Source organism: Vanacampus margaritifer, chromosome 12 (genome assembly GCF_051991255.1).
Source record: "Vanacampus margaritifer isolate UIUO_Vmar chromosome 12, RoL_Vmar_1.0, whole genome shotgun sequence".
Lineage (NCBI taxonomy): Eukaryota > Metazoa > Chordata > Actinopteri > Syngnathiformes > Syngnathidae > Vanacampus > Vanacampus margaritifer.
In genome coordinates this window covers 7,101,947-7,119,457 of record NC_135443.1, presented here as the reverse complement: position 1 = coordinate 7,119,457, position 17,511 = coordinate 7,101,947, and the positions used below count along the sequence as shown (strand labels likewise).

Sequence of the window (17,511 nt, the reverse complement as noted above, 5' to 3'; positions counted from 1 at the left end):
CAGAAAAACTTTTAGTAGATGACAAAAACTTTTTTTACATTAGATTTGAAAATCCGGAAAGTATTCACAGTGCTTCACTTTTTTACAAATTCTGTTATCGGTCTGAAGTAAAACAAGTACTAAAACACATAGGGAGCGCCTTGGAAAATGAGTTAAAATCATGACGCACCGCATTGTTTCCAAACTTTTTGGTGAGTTTTTCATATTCCACCTCTGTAAAAGGTTGGATGGACTGCTGCTGGACACTCATGGTAAAGAGAGGCTGCGCACACACAAATATAATAAAACACTACTAGAAATGTCATCAGTTTTAAAACAATAACAGAACAAGTTTGTCATTTTCCCACCCAACATATCAAGATTTCAATTGGCCTCTGGAATAAATTGCACAAGGGGGCGCTGGGGGTTGTTGGAAGAAATCAACAATTATTTCTATATTTAGCCCACATACCAAGAAACTGTACTTACATACTGTAGTTATCACTATTTAACCCTGGAGAACCCAAGAACCCCTTTCTTCTTTGGAAAATTATGAATTATACATTAAATGACTGCTATAAATTCACTGAACACCAAAATATATGTTTTTTTTTAATTTTAACCCTTTATTCCCTAATTTAGGATTAGGGCGAAATTTGACCCTTTTGGGATTTAGGGGTATCATTTCGAAAAATCTGAATAACAAAAACTGTCAGTAAACTATTTAGAATTTAAGAAAATAATCAATCAAATACACAGCTACATTGAACAATATAATTTTTTTGTTTTGTTTGTTGTATTTTAGAACTGGATTTTGAATGTACAAACACACTTTGGCCAATGGAAACAAGAACACAGGGACAAAATCACTGCTGGAAAAAAAAATTAAAGGTCTTTGTTATTTGAGTAACAGAATTTATAGGGGCCAAATTTGACCCCGTGGGTTCTCCAGGGTTAAGCATGAATCAACACTGTTCTTCCACATACATTTTAGGCTTCAAATAAGTAATACAAATGATAGTTAAGACAGTCGGACATACTGATTACCTCATATCCTCCCAGCTTGACCGTGACAGTGACATCAATGGGGTGGTTTATGACACCCACTACAGATCTGACCAATGAAATGAAGAGCAGCGGGAACCAGATGATGCACACTAAGAGGATGATGATGAGCCCACCCATTCCGTATTTCACCATCTTCTTTTTCTTTTGTCCTTTCGGCTGGGGATATCTCTGAGGGGGAAAATATTTGTAAGGATAAAGTTAGGTATTGAAATTAATCACATGTGAGCAGACATATTTTAGTTTCATCACAGCCATAGTGGTGGTTTTTTAACAGTAAAACACACACCTCTGGAAGAACCAATTTAAAAAAAATATATATATATATATAATTTTTTCAAAATGTATACAGTATATATATATATATATATATATATATATAATAAATAAAAATAAAAAATAAAAAAATAAAATATATATATATATATATATATATATATATATATATATATATATATATATATATATATATATATATACCCTCTTTGAAAAATGTAAAGATTTGATTTAATATCTCAATGAACATAAGAACAATTTCCACAATTTTGACAAAATGTTAAGAATTTTTTTTTTTTTTGTGAACTAATTAAAAAATATTGTTTGCAATCAATGGCCAACACTTGTGGGAGTATTTTGTAGTATAGTATTCCATAAATAATCTTGATTATTTTTATTTTATTTATTTAAAAAAGGTGTTCTTCCAACCCTGTTGGGGTGTACTCATTTGCGCACATTCATTTATGCTGTATGCGATATATGTAACCAATACATAACCAGTTCAGATTTGTATATACATACTGTATGTGACAAAGAAAATACTGTAGTTATTCCTATTAGTGTGATATTATATAGCAGTGTTTCCCAACCAGGGGTCCCCTAGTGGCACATGAGCACATAGTGGGCGGTACATGGAAACAACCACTTTTTTTTTTGTCTTAAGTGTTATTTTTTGCTACAATATGTGGCAAAAAAAATAAATAAATATATATATATATATATATAATATATATATATATAATATATATATATATATATATATATATATTTAATATATTAGTATTACCTTCTCTGTCTCACGGCTGCATTTGATAATGAAAATATTTGCATAAATGTCCTCTACACACATCCAGTTGGACAGCGACAGAGTGGTATCCGTCCAAACCCAGTCCATTACTGCTCGCAGCTCTACAAGGAAAGGAACCAGACGAAAACTACACACACACACACACACACACGCACAATAAAAAAACAATATAAAATCATGGAAAGAGTCCGTTTTGCTTTGTGTTTGTACCCTTGGAAGAGAAACAAGTTGAGGTGGGTGTAGTTTTTGGTGAGGAAGTTTCCAAGAATACGGGTCGGGTACCCGCAACGGATCTGATATGCTGACAGGGCAAAGTAAATACACTTGACGAAGTACCACAGCTGAGCCACAAAGTTCTGATTGAATCTCCTGCAAATAGAAAAAGTGGTAAAGACAATTAGGATAATGATGAAGACAATAATAATAATAATGTTACCATGTTATAGTATAAAAATAAAATTATTAAATAGTTTGATTGAAATTCACCTTTCAGTGACAGCAGGTAGGATAAAGAACATCCACAGGTGTATCCCAAAGACAAGAACAACCTTAGATAAGAGCAAAAGGATGCAATGCTTGAAATGCACTCAATAAATAAGCACATAAAACTTGAGAAAGGCAAAAGGTGAAAATGACTCAAGAAACACAACACTTGTGGTGACCAGTAATGCGTTACTTAATAATGTGTTACTCCAATATGTTCACTTTTTTTTTTGTAGCAACTAATCAAACATGTTACGTATTCCAGACGAGTAATCAAATGACAGTGAATCATCAAAGTTACCATCACTACTGCAGCATAAACAACAATGGAGATATGAGAGACATTCCTGTTTTCAAGCTCAAAATACAGTCACTATTTTGGGTTTGTATCAGCTTAAGATAAAAATATCAAAAAGCATTGTACACTCAAAATGTCAAATTGGACATGTTGAATGGAAATATTGTGATACTGTGGATGGAATTCCATTAAAAACAGTGTACAGTGCTTGACACTTTAAGAATTTAGTACTGACTTCTTCAGAATAGAACCAAGTGTGTTTAATGATACGAATAATATGAAGATGTAAAGTGAACCTGGAAAATGAGTTTCCCCAGGACAGCCTTCCGCAGATACAAAGCTCTGTCGATGATCATGGTGGTGAACTGGATGAGGAGCATCACCAGAAATGCTTCGGGAACTTGGTCCTCGGACAAGGTGGAGGTGATATCCGCTGCTGCGCTGTGTTTCTAAGGGGGCAAATACAGGAAAGTGATTAAGATGAGCTATTGTGCTGTATACTAGAATGGACTGGGTTTAGGCTGACAATATTGCTTCTGCAATAATTAGATTTTTTTTTTTCTTGTCTTGCAGCTTTTTTTTTTTTCATCGTACAGAGTAACGCTTTATGTATGGATGATTTTGCTCCCTCTTTAAATTTTTATTTTTTATTTTTTTATTTTCACCACAGAGGTTTTGTACCAAAAGAAAGATTTCTCATCTTGCGGCTTTTTTTTTTCATCGTACAGAGTAACGCTTTATGTATGGATGGTTTTGCTCCCTCTTTATAAATTTTTATTTTTTTTTAAATTTTCACCACAGTGGTTTTGTACCAAAAGAAATATTTCTCATCTTGCGGCTTTTTTTTTCATCGTACAGAGTAACGCTTTATGTATGGATGATTTTGCTCCCTCTTTAAAATTTAAAAAAATTTTTTTTTAATTTTCACCACAGTGGTTTTGTACCAAAAGAAAGATTTCTCATCTTGTGGCTTTTTTTTTTCATCGTACACAGTAACGCGTTATGTATGGATGATTTTGCTCCCTCTTTAAATTTATTTTTTTATTTTTTTATTTTCACCACAGTGGTTTTGCACCAAAAGAAAGATTTCTCATCTTGCGGCTTTTTTTTTTTTCATCGTACAGAGTAACGCGTTATGTATGGACGATTTTGCTCCCTCTTTATAATTATTATTATTTTTTTAAATTTTCACCACAGTGGTTTTGTACCAAAAGAAAGATTTCTCATCTTGCGGCTTTTTTTTTTTCATCGTACAGAGTAACGCTTTATGTATGGATGATTTTGCTCCCTCTTTATAAATTATTATTATTTTTCTATTTTCACCACAGTGGTTTTGTACCAAAAGAAATATTTCTCATCTTGCGGCTTTTTTTTTCATCGTACAGAGTAACGCTTTATGTATGGATGATTTTGCTCCCTCTTTAAAATTTAAAAAAATTTTTTTTTAATTTTCACCACAGTGGTTTTGTACCAAAAGAAAGATTTCTCATCTTGTGGCTTTTTTTTTTCATCGTACAGAGTAACGCGTTATGTATGGATGATTTTGCTCCCTCTTTAAATTTATTTTTTTATTTTTTTATTTTCACCACAGTGGTTTTGCACCAAAAGAAAGATTTCTCATCTTGCGGCTTTTTTTTTTTTCATCGTACAGAGTAACGCGTTATGTATGGACGATTTTGCTCCCTCTTTATAATTATTATTATTTTTTAAATTTTCACCACAGTGGTTTTGTACCAAAAGAAAGATTTCTCATCTTGCGGCTTTTTTTTTTTCATCGTCCAGAGTAACGCGTTATGTATGGACGATTTTGCTCCCTCTTTATAATTATTATTATTTTTTAAATTTTCACCACAGTGGTTTTGTACCAAAAGAAAGATTTCTCATCTTGCAGCTTTTTTTTTTTCATCGTCCAGAGTAACGCGTTATGTATGGATGATTTTGCTCCCTCTTTAAAATTGTTTATTTTTTTTTAAATTTTCACCACAGTGGTTTTATACCAAAAGAAATATTTCTCATCTTGCGGCTTTTTTTTTTCATCGTACAGAGTAACGCTTTATGTATGATGGTTTTGCTCCCTCTTTATAATTATTTTTTTTTTTTTAATTTTCACCACAGTGGTTTTGTACCAAAAGAAAGATTTCTCATCTTGCGGCTTTTTTTTTTCACCGTACAGAGTAACGCGTTATGTATGGACGATTTTGCTCCCTCTTTATAATTATTATTATTTTTTTAATTTTCACCACAGTGGTTTTGTACCAAAAGAAAGATTTCTCATCTTGCGGATTTTTTTTTTCACCGTACAGAGTAGCGTCTTATGTATGAACGATTTTGCTCTCTCTTTATAAATATATATATTTTTTTAATTTTCACCACAGCGGTTTTGCACCAAAAGAAAGATTAGAGTCTCAATATTTCTATCTGTTTCCATTTTGCACCGATTAGCATTAGAATATATCAAAGTTTCATCATTTTCACAAATCTTTTTTTTTTTTTGTGAAAACAAAAAAAACAAAAAACAAAACAAAACAAAAAAGATTCACAAATCTGTTTAAAACAGTAGGGAAAAGAGCTTTGTGCAACATGGCCCTGGTTGATCTCTTATACTCTGCTGGAATGGGGGCAATCAGATTCGGAATGAGTAGGGTAAATGGATAACTTTTTACTTACCCCGAAAGCCCAAAATCCAAAGACAATGATGATGAAGTCGACGACATCAGTCAGGAACATGAGTGCGTAGACATCAGTGGCAACGCGATAATCAGCTTGGAGTGTATCGAAGAAGAATCCCTGAACGGGTTTGTAAAGTCTCTGAATCCTGTCAAGGGAGGCAGATGTGTTACACTTACAATAATGAAGCCAAATACTTTATCCTTGCTGAAATATTTGGGTTTGACATGAAGCGATTATTATAAGACAAAAGATCAAAATTTCATCTAATATTTCCAAGTATTTACATTTGCATCTGGTGCAAAGCTAAGAAGCATTATTTATACAGCAACAACACATTTTTAGGTGAGCAAAAGTACTTCATTAAAGTGAATTAGACAAATACTCCCTTGCCCTCATTAAGTTGTTTGTTTAGGGGTCAGAGTTATATTTAACAGTTAAATGCATACTATATAGGGTTTAAGTCTGGGTTATTGACTTGGCCAACCTTCCACTTTTTTCACCAGATGAACTCCAGGATCTCACAATCGGTTTGGCGGAAGTTTTCTTTCAAATGACAGACAACACGTAAATTTTGCTTTTGCCCTCATGTGTTACATCATTAACTCTCGTCTCATATATTTTTTGGTCGGCAAACTCAAATGTTTTTACTTGACAGGAAAAATAAAGTGAACTGGTGAAATATGGCATGTGATTCGTATTACATGAATACATTTGTAACCACCATTTATAACCAAAAAAAAAAGCATTAACTAACCCATTAGTAAATGCTTGTTTTATCTTGCGTCTGACCGTCTGTATTTTATTGTTGGTTCCTTCTTTCCTTCTGACTTTCTTCTTCCTTGTTGCAAGGTCTTTGCCCGGATGTGTGTTCTCAGCAGTGGTCTTCACTAGAATAATCAACACAGCCACGGATGAATTAAAAAAAAAAAATATAGAAACATAAACAAGCAAATTACACATTCTATACTGTATGACCAAGATGAACCTTATATAGCCACAAAATTGACTTGGCTCCGTCCAAGTGGCCTAAGATGAACTAATGTTCATCAACCGAGTCAAAACTATTAGATCCTTGATGTGTCAAGTAAATTCCAAACAATTAGCAGAAGCTGCAGATATCATATTAATATGTTTATCCGGAAAGGTTTCCATGGACATTTGTGTTTGGCTATCTGTCGGATTCATGCTCCATATGCATGGATTCCACACTAATTGACAATTTTAAATGCTTTACAGTTCGCACTTTTGTAGACTCTTGTCTTAAAAAGTCGCACACCCTTAGTACTCTGGTATTTCATTCATCCTTAGTGAAATGGTAAATGGACTGCTTTTTCTACACACTTTATCTACATATGGTACTGAAGAGGGTCTTCTGCCCAGATTTAGTCATAACTGTTTTAATTTATTTATTTCCTCAGTAGAACTTTTATCTGTGGATGTGTCTTTGTGAGTGATGTCGCAATTTCTGCCAAGTGTCTGTAATCAATGATGTGTTTAAAGTCTTATCGTCATGACTGGGACCTCATCTATTTCCACAACAATGGGCCATTGTCTGTGTTTGAAGTGTCTGTAATCAATGATGTTTTTAAAGTCTTATCTCATTGGTGGGGTCTTTGTGATACCGCGCCTTCAAGATAGTATAAGAATGTTGTGAGTCCGCTGTAACTTCGCACTTGGGAGAGGCTGCCACCATTGCTGGGAGCTTGCTTGTGTCCGGAGTATTCTGTAGAAATAAAACCTTCGAAGGAACTGTTCACCGATCTCCAGCCTGCATTCGGATAACCAACATTCTCACTACCCGAAAGAAAACAAACACGCGGAAGAAAAAGATTCATTTCTTCAACAGTACCCAAAACACTTAACAAAGCCTGACATTCACACACACTTTCCTACGCCAGTGGTTGGCTGCAGCCATGCAGGGCCCCACCAGGTACACTGGGAGCAAATCAGGGTCCAGACATTTCGACATGGTCACTAGGAGTGAGGATCGAACCCACAACCTCACAACCACTCTACCACTGAGCCATGCCACCCCTATGTAAGTAACACTTTAGGCCAGGCACGTCCAGAATCTGGCCCCGGGGCCAATTGCGGTTCGTGTCCAAATTTCCACCGCTCTGCAGCCAATGGCATAAAATTAATCATGCGTGGCCCGTTAGCACTACTGACCACTGTAAAAAATCTACATGTACAAAAAAAAAACTATTTCATATTTCACCCGAAGATGTCAGCTGTGTTCGGAAATACATTCCTAAGCACACTCTAAGGCTGTTTTATGTTTATCAAGAGGCACTACCGGACAAAACACGCAAACTACGACAAGGTAACGAGGAACGAACCTTTTGGAAGCTGAATGGCCGGCCCTCACATTTTTTTATCTCACCAAATCTGTCCCTCTTTGCAAAAAGTAAGTAAATTCACATACGGCACAAACCTTGAGAGCTCTGTTTTTTAAGCTCTTTGGGTTTCTTGCGTAAGTGAAGGCTGCTGCTTTTCTGTGTGATTTCCTCCAAGACCTCTTCTTTGTTCACGGTAATTTCATCCTTTTTCAGCTTTCTGGAATGATTCAGCCCTGACATACTTTCTTGTCTGTCCTGGAATGCTGTTGAGTCAGCTGGAAAAAGCTGGACAAAAAAAAAAAACGAGTTAAACGCCTATGTAGAAGGTCAGTCAGCCGGTCAAATGACCAATGTCCGAAAAGTTTTAATTACTCTTGTTTACACATACCTTTTCATGGTGTTCCAGGTCCGTGATATCGAGGTTTTCGGTGGTAGATACTGAGTTCAATCTGTCGTCTTTGTTTTTGCTTTTTCCCTCCTTGCTATTATCTGATGAGTTACTTTGTTCCACCAAGGGTTCTTTGTGGTCCCACAAGCCATAACGCTGTATACATATACAGTAAATAAAGATGTATATTTTAGTTTGCCCCTGTGAGAGCAACTCTTGACAAATAGTAGAACCTCCAAAACTCCGCCAAAAAGAAGAAACAGATACAAATATACTTTTTTTTCCCCGATGAAAAAAAAAGACTCTAATCTTTCTAAATCCAGTAAAACAGCTGGGAGTGAAGGGGGTTGCTTCTCTGAAAATGGCTGAGAGTGAATAAGTTAACAATTAAAAATTTAAACAGTAAATGTTAGCTTCCAAAGACAACTGAGAACGACAGAGCAAAAATTCCCCCCAAAAGAAAATCATATTCTGCAGACCACAAGCCACAATCTTCATTGTTTTATAATATTTTACACCTATTGAGCCTGTTCTCTATTCTTTTATTAGTGTTTTAACTTGCCTTCCAAGATGACGTAATGTCTGTTTTTGGTCAAATTTGTCAAATAAATTACCCGCAAAAAATCAAATGTTTTTTTGTTTTTTTTAAACCTAATTATACAATACGGTTTATACCCCGGAGCAACTTATAGTCCGGAAAATACGGTAGCCCTAAAGTTAATAAAAGTTTTATGATCACAAGGGTAGGATTGAAGAAAAGATTTTAAAAAAACTTTTTAAAAAAATCCCATTATTTCCATTGGGAATAAATGTTTAGAAAATATGATACTTTGATTTTCTGAAGGAACAATTTCGAGTTATACTAAATAACTCACCATGAGTAAGGATCTATGGAAGAACAGAGCCAGCAGTTGAAGGAGATCATATCTTATGTAGGTGTCTGTCTTCTCCACACCCAGCATGCGAGGTGGAAAGAAAGGCTTGTCTTCATTTAACTTCATCTCATAAACACTGTTCCAGGGAAAAAATCCAAACTGAAAAAGGTATTTTACCACGACCATCACCTGGAGAGAGGCATAGATATCCAGACATATCAATTCATTGCTGATTTATCTTCATGACAAGCCACCACATGATGTCAGTAGAAATCGATTTATCAGTTTCAACTGCAATGTGGCTTTTAATGTTTAATCCATTTTTTTAAGTTAATTCCGAGAACAACAAAACAAATATTTTAAGTAAGTATACAAGTGAATAAGCATCAATAAATCAATAACAAGATGTAAGTAAATGAGTGAGTTAATAAGTAAATAAATAAAATAAGCATCAATTTCGTAACACATAATACAGCACTAACACACCACAAAGCACCTTTGCAGAGGATCCATGATGTTTTGCAATTTGTTTTGAAAAATGTACTTAATGTTTTGCAAATTTTGAAGATGATTCGAGAAATGTACCAAAGCGACTGAGAAAACCTGTAATAACATACTGAAAACTCAGACACTCTAAAAACACTTATGTCAGAAATAACCCAATTTGGGTCAAAAACGACTGACCCGTCAATTTTACCCAGCTATCGGGGTTGTTTAGTACAAAACGTTTTGTTGCAGTTTTTTCAGATACTTTGGTCAAATGTTTTTTTTTTTAGTTTTTTTTAATAAACTCAGCTTTCCAAATAATGTGATTAACCACAAATAATTTGTGATTTAAAAAGGAGGGGGAGCATTTTCCGCACAGGGCCAGGTAGCAGATGGATGGATGGACAGACAGACAGATGGATAGAGCGAGAGAGAGCGCGACAGCTAGCTAGCTAGCTAAATAGGACATTTAGGGAGAGGATAGCTAGCTAGCTAATAGATAGAGAGCTAGAGATAGAGAGAGAGAATTATTTCCAGACAGACACTAGATAGATAGATAGATAGATAGATAGATAGATAGATAGATAGATAGATAGATAGATAGATAGATTTCCAGACAGACACTAGATAGATTTTTGTTAGGCATTACCTACCTCCGTGTAGACAATGGCGGTCATCCAAAATTTTTTGGTTGGTCTTGGGACAGTCAACATAGCCCACAGAAAGACCATAATCGGCAATACCAGTGATATCACGGAGGCACTGACCACATTATTCAATATTATGATGAGATAACAAACTAGCTCAGAGTTGGCAGCCAGCAGATTGTGTGTGGCGAACAGCAGCTTCAGCATGCGGTTTTGGTTGTTGTAGAACGTTGTGCTCTCTTCTAGCTCTTCAATAAAAAAGTTCCTAGGGAGGCAAAATAGAATGTCACAAACAGGTCTGTTAGTCATTGTCATCATCCAGTCAACTACATGTATAAAACTAATTATAGTTACAAATTACTTATTATAAAAATGAATTCATTTAGCAATAGCAACGGAGTTACTGTTTTGTAAAATTAGTTACTCAAAGTAACTAAAGTAACTATGATTTTTTTTTTTTTTTACATGGAAGTTGTGCACTTTTCCCATAACTCGTTCAATGCCATCCACGAATTAACTCTGGTTTTTAATCCAAATGTTAAGTGCCATCCACGAATAAACTCGGGTTTTGCAGGGTTTTTTTTTATTTACAGGACGTAGTAGGACCTTATGCAAGTCCCAGGCAAAGTATCGAGCTTAAAAATTGAGGTGTAGTTGCCAGTAGATGGCAACGGTAGCTTTGATCAGAGGATAGCCAGCATGTTGGGGAGTTGAATGAAGCCCACAGTGGACAAGGAAATAGATGGTACTGGTAGCATGTGGAAGAGCGTTAGCGATACAAAATTTGTCAAGACGTGGGAAGCCACCGGGTGATCACACGTCTCCTGACTTCCCCATTCACTGGATGAAGCTTCGTGGGCAAACGGCATAGAGGCAGCATGCCATGGGCCTTAAAAAGCCATGCAGCAAACACCACAGGGCTTTTTACCAGAAACCCCCTCGTCGGGTAAAACTTCAGAAGAAAGCCGCATCGCCATCGGGATCGAAGGGGAACCTCGAGCATCCGTGCACGTCCCGTCGGATGCAGCTTCGGGGGCAAGCTGCGTCCCCGTCGAGGTAAGCACGAACTTGGTCCCATGCTAAATTTCGTAACTTCAAGATGAGCCCTTTCACTGTCCATCCATCCATGTCACATGGTGCCCATACTATCTATTGCCTCGTGTGCTACATATCATGAATTATGTGGAGTAGGTAGCAGTGCACGATAAGCAAAAAAAAAAATAAATAAATAAAAAACTGGCCAGGTCAGTTCGGCTAAAACCACGGAATAAATGAAATGATCAACGATAAATTGGATGCCGTGCAATCAGGAACACAAGGCTTGTGGTAATAAGTGCAAGTGCAATCTCCAAGTGCAGCAACAAAAAAGTATTTTTTGTAATGTACCTTTTTCCTTACATTAGAGTGTGGATCCAGCACCAGAACCACTCAAGCTCCTCCTGTTTGCAGTGTAAAGATAGGTAAAAATATTTTTTTCTTCTCATTGCAAGAAGTAAATATGTTTATGGTGATTTTTATTTATTTATTTTATTCTCATTTATTTTATTGTGCACATCAGATGTCGAGATGATCCCGGATGGCATCATGCTATGTGGTGTGCATCCTGTTGCTTTCACCTCTAAAACACCCAATGAGAGTATGCGCCATTGAGATAATCAGAATGTTAGTCCCGATTCCAATCGATTCTCAACAACACCACCAATAAAATATAAAAGGGGGGTCGCCAGATTAGGGCCCCCCTAGTGGCCAGGGGTCCCTAAGCAAATGCTTATAGGCTGGGCCGGCCCTACAATGAATGTGCATAAATGACAGCCTTTAGTCTTAGTCATTCACTGTATCTACCTGTCTCCCAGCACTTCGCTGGCGGTTCTGGAGTGTCTGTGTTGTTGCATGAATTGCGTTTCAGTTATCAGGTCATTGCTGCCAAGCGGGAGTTCAGGACTCAAGAGGTTTGCAGTGCTGTTGAGTCTCGGTTTAGGAGGAGACAAGTCCTCCACAATCCGGGTCTGCTCCAAGAGGCTAATGGAATTAAGCACATAGACAATACATTCAACAAAAGCAAATAATACAACAATAAAACAATGTGCTTACCATGGGAAAATATAACGTGTGTCACACTGTTGTTGGGTTGCTGCCAGGGTATCAGACATCCAACAGACCCTAACTAACCACATAAAGCTACAGAACACCTACAAAACGACAGTCTGTAATTAAAATGAAATGCTTCAGTTATCTACTGAACATAAAGATATTCTAGATGCAGTGTTCTCGACAGTATGCCTAATGGCAAAGCACCAGGCCCGGACGGCTTTCCGGCAGTTTTTTTTATAAGCATTTTTAGTCAATGCTTGCTCCATTGTTTTTTTAAGAGTAGTTACAGAAATTAAAACCAAAGGTCACATACGGCCTCACGTGAACACAGCACCAAGGTGAACCTCAATGACAAACACCTGTTGCCACAAAGTACACCTTGTAAAAGTATTCATATACTTATTTTTTGTTAACTTTCTCACACTAACCTGTATTGAGTTGAGAACTCGGTCTCAGTTTGCCTCAAGTAAGTATCAAGTGTGGGGCTCTCACTGCCTTCAGACTGATCAGCCGTAGAGTCATCTGGTGTGTGAGGAGGCTGCCAACATGGAGTTTCCCAGGAATTAGAGAAGAAGTGTTTCAGGAAGATCTTACTACAATATGCGTGCTTGGAGATACATTTTCCATAAATTGCGTTTACTTGCTGTATCTTGTGTATGAAGAAGTAGCGTTCATTGCACAGAACAGCTGATGTTTCCCTATACTGTTTAGTCAGTAGGTTAAGCCACTGGGTCAATCCATCCATTATTGCTAGAACTACGGCCCATAAGAAACGTATGATATCCAAGAGCCTCTGAACAATCGCTCCACGGCCTGTGAAACACAGACAGATATAAACAGTGTGAGATGGGAGAGATACTGCAGGATTTGAGATACATAAAAGATTCCATAGCCAAAAAGATAAGCAGACAATGTTTTCAAAACAAGGGTGAGGCGAAACAGTAGTTAAAAAAATTTCAGGTTTTAGGTAGTTTAATTGCTATTTAAAACATACTGTAGGGTGTAGGGGTACGTATGAGTGAAAAGAAATAATAATGTAACTGACCTTATTATTTTAGTTGAGATAGGAATGTTTTCTTGATGAGGAAGCAAGGCAAGATCATGCGTCCGATGGATGTGGAGGAAAAGAAAATGAACTTACCAGACGCCTCCGGCTCCTTTAATTGAAGATCTTCAAACACATCATTGTCCTCTGAGTCTACAGAAACAAATGAAAGATTCATAACAGTCAGACATTTTGCATTCATACAATAGCGAACGGTAAAATTAATGGTGTTATTTCGGAGATATGTATGAATTTGTGAAAGTGTCTGAACTATTCAATCAATCAATCAATCTCAGTGTCTAAGACTAAAATATGCAAATATATACAGTACCTGTCAGTGAGCAAGCCTCCACTTGTGAAGTCTGTTGTGTGGCACTCTTGTCTTCAACTATTTCAAGTCTTCTCTGTGGTCTTCGGTTTTTTTGATGTTCTTTCAGAGCTCTTTTCACATTGTTCACCCATGCCTGATAAGCCAACTGGGAGAGTAAAGCAACTACATCAATGAAAACACGCTATGCAATATGTGAGATGTAAATCAAGAGTAATAATGACAGAAAAGTGTCTGACCTGATAGGCTGTCTGCTTCTGAGGCTTCTGTTCCTCTGACAACAGCTCATATTCACCCTCACTGTCTGATTCAAACAGGTAGTACCATCCTGAATGCAGCACTGTGGTAAAGGAATGATATTACCGTTTTCTCTTCTTTAGAACAATGAAGCGTAACTAGACTATGTGCAATTTCTGCAGAAATTGCGTGGGAACGCTGAAAACGGAATGCTAATAGCTGAATGCTAAGCTGAATGTTACTAGCCAAATTTCAAGCGGAATGCTTATGAAGTAAATTGAAAGATAAATGATGTGAAAATTACAAAGTATTAATTGTAGTTGAAAGATAAATTAATTTAAAAAAATTTAAAAAAAACACTTGAAGCCGGGAGGTGTGAATTTTTGAAGCAAGTTGAAATTTATATGGAAAAGTGATATCTGAAAGTACCCTCCATTCATTTAGATGGAAAAGTGGAACTAATGATATCCAATGGAAAAATGCAAAAAAAAAAAAAATAATAATAATAATAATAATAATCACTCAATAGCGCCACCTAGGCATGCAGTACCCTCCATTTATTTAGATGGAAAAGTGGAACTAATGATATCCAATTGAAAAAAATAATAATAATCACTCAATAGCGCCACCGAGGCATGCAGTACCCTCCATTCATTTAGATGAAAAAGTGGAACGAATGATATCCAATGGAAAAATGCTAAAATAAATATTTTTAATCACTCAATAGCGCCCCCAAGGCATGCAGTACCCTCCATTCATTTAGATGGAAAAGTGGAACGAATGATATCCAATGGAAAAATGCAAAAAAATAAATAAATAACAACAATAATAATCACTCAATAGCGCCACCTAGGCATGCAGTAACCTCAATTTATTTAGATGGAAAAGTGGAACTAATGATATCCAATAAAAAAATGGGGGGGGGGAACTCAATAGCGCCACCTAGGCATGAAGTACCCTCCATTCAATTAGATGGAAAAGTGGAACGAATGATATCCAATGGAAAAATGCAAAAATTAATATTTTTAATCACTCAAATAGCGCCCCCAAGGCATGCAGTACCCTCCATTCATTTAGATGGAAAAGTGGAACGAATGATATCCAATGCTTTCAGCATTCCCACAAATACAATCAGGAACACATATTGAGTTTCTCAGTGGCATTGCATGTGTTTTACCTGTTGCGTGGTCAAGCCATGGCTGAGGCCAGCTTTCGTTCTTTCTCTCTGTCTTTGTTTCTTAGAAACACACATAAGCACACACACACATTTATATAGTACAGTATACACACACTGGCATTAGGGTCCTCATGTGTCAAAAAAATCTAAATTCAGATATTCATATATTCTCATTCTACACTTTATCCCCTCTAAAATGATATATAATAAATAGATGTAACTAAAAAAATCATGTCCAATAGCACCCAGAGATGATACCGGCATACACATCACCACCATAGGGTTTTTGTCCCTAAATTCGGAGTCTTGATTCCTACCAGCACTTTGACTCTGATTGTCTTCTTCAATAACTTGATTTCCATCTTTGTCTTCTTCAATAACTTTATGTCCATCTCTGCATCGCTGCTGTTTGGAGCGAATTCTGTGCATTCTGACAGATATGAAGAGGAAGACAAATGTGTATTAGCATTGTAAATGGAAAAGCATGCATTCCAGTTTATGAACATGGATGAATGGATGGAAATGTTATACTATAGATGAATCATTTCCTTATTTAGTTTAATCAAACTTAAAGAGGGAATTTGACCCTCGTGGCCACAAATATTATTTTGTTGTATGGTGCAACCACAATTTATCCTCTCCGCAAAATGTGATTTTATTAATTTTTTTAACTACAAAAATCTCCTTTAACTCATTCACTCCGAGCCATTCACTGAAGCAACCCCTTTCACTCGCGGCTGTTTTATTGGATTTTGACTGATTTTGCAAGGTCCACAGAATATTCTGTTCTATTGCTATAAAAAACATGCAACCTACCAAAAAAAAGATTTGAGTCTAGAGTTTGTATTCGTTTTCGTTTTGCAACAATTAGCATTAGAATATAGCTACGTTTCATCACTAGTCACATTCCTGGTGAAAACACTGTCAAAAAGAGCTTGTTGCAACATGGCCCTGGCTGATCTCTTATACTCTGCTGCCACCTGCTGGCCGTTTTTTTTTTTGTAATTATAAATACATGTTTGGGAGTGCAGGTCCAAGAATTAAAAAAATTATTTATACATTTTTGGGTTTGAATTGGTTAATATGGAAATGCTCACATGGTATGATAAACCTATAACAATTAAAGTCAACATAAATCTGAAAAGCGGTTCTGTTGTTTTTCCCTTTAATCATTTGTATCCCAAAATGATGTGGACAAAAATACAATACATACAATACTATGCTAATAATTTCTAGTATTTAAAAAATGAAGTATGTTGTCAACAGCAAAGTGGTCTTTGAGCACTTACGATCTCTTGAGCTGGGATAAGGATTTCATCTCAGCCTGTTGGTGCGATTTAATGTTTTTCATTATAGTGGCTTTGAAGAGCTCAAAGCCCCTGCAAAGATGTAGATGGGATGAAAAGAGCAAAACAAGAGGAACAAGTCATTGCCATGACATCTACAAGAATGGAAAATTGAAAACAGTTCACAACTTCACATACAGACATCAAATTGTGAAAACGTTCACACTGCCCTGCAACAATGACTGGCAACAAAGCAATAAGCATGCTAGTAGTTGAGTGACACTCCTTTTCAGAAAACAAATTAAGGTTTTGTCTGATTCCATTTGGCATGTGAAAATGTTAATTTAACGAGGCAAAAAAAAAAAAAAAATTCTGGTTCCAAAATTGTCACGAAAAATAAGTCAGCAACATTTCCTCTGTTTTCAGTTCAGCACTGTTGCGTGAATTGGGCCTTCATTTATTGCGTCTTACCTTGAGGCCTGTTTGCGAAACGCCTGCAATTCTGCTACGACGTGGATGAAATAGAAACTGAGGAAAACCCTCCTCTGCAGCAACAGAAAGAGAAAACAAATACTGTCCCAGATGATCCCGGCTTCCTCTATCGGGAGGCTGCAGTCCTTATCGCTAGCTACGTTTGCTGTCGAGACAAAAAAAAAAACAAAAAAAAAACAAGCGCACACATACGCAGTTAAAATATAATGAAGAATTTTGGGGGCCGATCAGCGAGTAAAAATAAATAAATAAATAAATAAAAAATTCTGATCACCAATCCAATCATAATATGGTGCAATATGTCTAGTTAAATAAGTTGCTTATTTACTGTTTTTTTTTTTTGGGGGGGGGGGGGGGCTTTACGTGTTCAGAATTTTGTCAATGATACTTACGATCATAGTATCCCTTGACCGTGCAAACTAAACTGAAGAGTTGGATCATCCAACAAAAGCCCTTCTGCATTTCAATAACAAACACACACGCCAGAATCTGAAACACACATAGAAACAATTCATATTTACATGAATCCAAATTAAATACC

The 17,511-nt window shown here is 36.3% G+C and overlaps 1 protein-coding gene across 3 annotated transcripts in view; it reads right to left on the bottom strand.

Moving 5' to 3' along the window:
* piezo1 (piezo type mechanosensitive ion channel component 1 (Er blood group)) overlaps nucleotides 1–17,511 on the bottom strand; it is a 42,362-nt gene that overhangs the window by 5,169 nt on the left and 19,682 nt on the right. For 2 of the 3 annotated variants that reach the window (XR_013296161.1, XM_077581669.1), the window contains exons 26-48: nucleotides 17,363–17,459; nucleotides 16,950–17,115; nucleotides 16,482–16,571; nucleotides 15,510–15,622; nucleotides 15,193–15,252; nucleotides 14,018–14,118; nucleotides 13,782–13,926; nucleotides 13,547–13,603; nucleotides 13,046–13,218; nucleotides 12,834–12,943; nucleotides 12,157–12,333; nucleotides 10,321–10,579; nucleotides 9,182–9,370; nucleotides 8,307–8,462; nucleotides 8,014–8,203; nucleotides 6,334–6,466; nucleotides 5,577–5,724; nucleotides 3,206–3,358; nucleotides 2,615–2,676; nucleotides 2,339–2,497; nucleotides 2,108–2,255; nucleotides 1,027–1,215; nucleotides 170–262 (exon numbers count right to left, since the gene is read on the bottom strand). Coding sequence is in view for 2 of the 3 variants with exons in the window: in XM_077581669.1 (XP_077437795.1) it covers nucleotides 170–262; nucleotides 1,027–1,215; nucleotides 2,108–2,255; nucleotides 2,339–2,497; nucleotides 2,615–2,676; nucleotides 3,206–3,358; nucleotides 5,577–5,724; nucleotides 6,334–6,466; nucleotides 8,014–8,203; nucleotides 8,307–8,462; nucleotides 9,182–9,370; nucleotides 10,321–10,579; nucleotides 12,157–12,333; nucleotides 12,834–12,943; nucleotides 13,046–13,218; nucleotides 13,547–13,603; nucleotides 13,782–13,926; nucleotides 14,018–14,118; nucleotides 15,193–15,252; nucleotides 15,510–15,622; nucleotides 16,482–16,571; nucleotides 16,950–17,115; nucleotides 17,363–17,459 (3,168 nt within the window). In the remaining variant the exon portion in view is untranslated. The remainder of the gene's footprint in view (nucleotides 1–169; nucleotides 263–1,026; nucleotides 1,216–2,107; nucleotides 2,256–2,338; nucleotides 2,498–2,614; nucleotides 2,677–3,205; nucleotides 3,359–5,576; nucleotides 5,725–6,333; nucleotides 6,467–8,013; nucleotides 8,204–8,306; nucleotides 8,463–9,181; nucleotides 9,371–10,320; nucleotides 10,580–12,156; nucleotides 12,334–12,833; nucleotides 12,944–13,045; nucleotides 13,219–13,546; nucleotides 13,604–13,781; nucleotides 13,927–14,017; nucleotides 14,119–15,192; nucleotides 15,253–15,509; nucleotides 15,623–16,481; nucleotides 16,572–16,949; nucleotides 17,116–17,362; nucleotides 17,460–17,511) is intronic. The other variant, XM_077581670.1, reaches the window with a different exon arrangement.